The 2460-nt window shown below is 69.2% G+C and overlaps 1 protein-coding gene across 1 annotated transcript in view; it reads right to left on the bottom strand.

The window, feature by feature from the left end:
- The window catches only part of AATK (apoptosis associated tyrosine kinase), a 13504-nt gene that overhangs the window by 2660 nt on the left and 8384 nt on the right, over positions 1–2460 (bottom strand). The window contains exons 8-9 of the mRNA XM_025047102.1: positions 257–2459; positions 1–146 (exon numbers count right to left, since the gene is read on the bottom strand). Coding sequence (XP_024902870.1) covers positions 1–146; positions 257–2459 — 2349 coding nt within the window. The remainder of the gene's footprint in view (positions 147–256; position 2460) is intronic.

Below are 2460 nucleotides of genomic sequence, written 5' to 3'. Positions count from 1 at the left end.
TCTTCAGCCGCGAAGCCGTCCCGGGAGCCTTCAGCCCGTCGCGGCCGGCTGGGGAAGCTGGGGGAGCTGGGGCTGCCTGCCAGGACCGCAGGGGGCGACTCCTTGGCGCCGGGGAAAGGCTCCCCGAGCTCCCGGGTGGGGCTTTCCTGGAGGGTCAGAGAAGCGCGTGATCCGGTCCGCCAACATTGGTCACTCCCACCGCTCTCCGCCCTGCGGGGGACCCCCACCCACGCACAGAGCCTCAGGCGCCGCCCACCTGATCGAAGAGGTAGACGGTGACGTCGTCGAAGAAGGACACGGCTTTCTTCTTGCGCTCCAGGTCCTCGCGGAAGGCCTCAGACAGCAGGCTGGGCATCTTGAGCAGGCTGCGCAGGCTGCGCGCGCTCTGGCGCTCCGCCACCACCACGGGCACAGGCGGGGCCTCCTCCTCGCTCTCCTCGCTGGGCTCCTGCGTGCTGTAGCAGCGGAGCTCCTCGTCCGACTCGTCGCTGTCCTCGCTGTCCTCCTCTTCCTCCTCCGGCCGGCTCTCGGGGGTTGCAGGGAGTCCCGGAAGGGCCAGGCACAGTGGGGTCCTGGGGGTGCCTGGGCCTTCTGTCCGTTCTGTGGGCAGGGCCGACAGCAGTCCCTTGGCCTCCTGGAGCCCTGGGCGGTGGTTCTCCGAGCCGGGCGGGACGGGGGTCAACAGGAAAACCTTGGAACGCTGGGGGCTGGGCAGTGGCAGCACCTGGGCCGGGCTTTGGAGCCGGGGAGGCTCTGGCCTGGGGCTCGTGGGACAGGCGCATGGCTCAGAGGAAGAGTCCTCACCCAGTGGCAGTGGGGGCACCTCCCCAGGGCTGGGGCTCTGCACCTCTCCAGGCACCCCAGATACCCCAGACTCAGAGGAGAGCTGCAGCCCAGGGCCGTGCGGGCTGTCCAGGTCTGGCTCTGGCCCAGGGGCCCAGACACCGCCACCCCTCTTCTCAGGGCCCACGGGGGTCTCGAGCTCAGCGTCCAGGTCGGAGAAGTACGCTGAGTCTCGGTAGGGGTTCTTCTCGCTGAGGCCGCCAGGGGAGGTGGGGAACCGAGTCTGGGCCCCCAGGCTCTCACTCTCCATGGCCAGCTCCCCGAGAGCCTCAGGCTCACAAGGCTCATGCGCCTCCCTGAGCACAAACTCAGGGGACTCGTAGTTTTCGGTGTCGTAGCCGCTGTCCAGGGCGCGGGGCTGCCCTCCAGAGGGGCCAGCAGCCGACGGGCTGAAGACCTCACAGCCACCGTCGCTGGCCGAGGATGGGATGTCCAGCGAGTCCAGGGAGTCGGGGGTTCCCACCTGCTTCTGCAGGGAGCGGAAGGCCGGCATCACCTCTAGCTTCTCGGCCTGCAGGCCGTCGCTGGACAGGTCGGTGAAGACACCGGAAGTGGCCTCAGTGGTGTCTTCGTCCTCACTGCCTGGAGCCTCCAGCTCCCGGGAGCTGCTGCTGCTGTCCAGGGTTTGGGCTGTCCAGGTGGCAGCTGTTCCACTGCTGGCAGGTGTGGGAGAGGCGGGCAGGGTGGTGGGGGCAATGGCCTCCTCCGTGGGAAGTGGGGCTCCCTCTTGGGATGGGGATGGGATGGAGGGAAGGGGCAGTTGGGGTCCAGCGGAGCCCTCGGCCTCCTCAGCAAGCCTGGGTTCTGTCTGAGGGCTATTGGCCCCGCATACGGCTGCCTCTGTCCAGGGGGATGTCACCAGGCTGGTGGCAGGTGCTAGGCCCTCAGCAGGACACAGATGGGGGAAGCCAAGGCAACAGCCTGGCTCCTGGCCAAACGAGGTCCCCTCCGGTCCAAGGAGAGGCGCTCTGGGGTCCTCTGGGGCCAGGGGGTGGCCTAGCTCAGGGACAGCCCAAACGGTGTGCTTCCTGCCAGGGCAGCGGTCTGCATAGCTGCCTGCGTGGTCCGGGGCCCAGGATTCCGGGGCTCGGCTGTGGCCGCGGCTGCTGTTGTTGGCCGACACGTTGCAACTCCAGTGTTTGTGCGCCTCCACCTCCCCCGGCTCCTCCTCCTCTTCCAGGGACCGGCTCACCCCTGAAGTCCCGGAGCGGGCTGTGCCCAGCGGGTCTTCGAAGAAAGGAGGGCAAAAGGTGGCCACGCCCCAGTTGGTGTCCTCCACTCCGGGCTCCACCAGCGTCAGGGCCTCCGGAGGAGGCGAGCGCGAAGTACGGGGCGGGTCCTGGGCTCGGGTCCTGCTCGGGCAGTAGTCACAATGGCCCTGGCGGCTTTCGGTGAATGGCACCTGGCCCAGCGGCGGCTCCAGAGCCAGGGAGGTGGCCACGCAGCCGTCGGAACCGCGGTCGCTGCCCTGGGAGACGGGGGCTGCGGCCTGGGGGCTGGGGGCGCAGCCAGCGCAGTCGGGGTCATGGCCGGCAGCGGGCGCGGCTTCCTCCAGGCGGATGAAGTACTCGCTGCCCACGGAGGGGCTGTGCGCGCTGAGCACCGGCACCACGCCCG

This window comes from Pteropus alecto, unplaced genomic scaffold (genome assembly GCF_000325575.1).
Source record: "Pteropus alecto unplaced genomic scaffold, ASM32557v1 scaffold134, whole genome shotgun sequence".
Lineage (NCBI taxonomy): Eukaryota > Metazoa > Chordata > Mammalia > Chiroptera > Pteropodidae > Pteropus > Pteropus alecto.
Note: the sequence above shows the minus strand (reverse complement) of the source record. Positions and strands in the feature narration are given on the sequence as shown.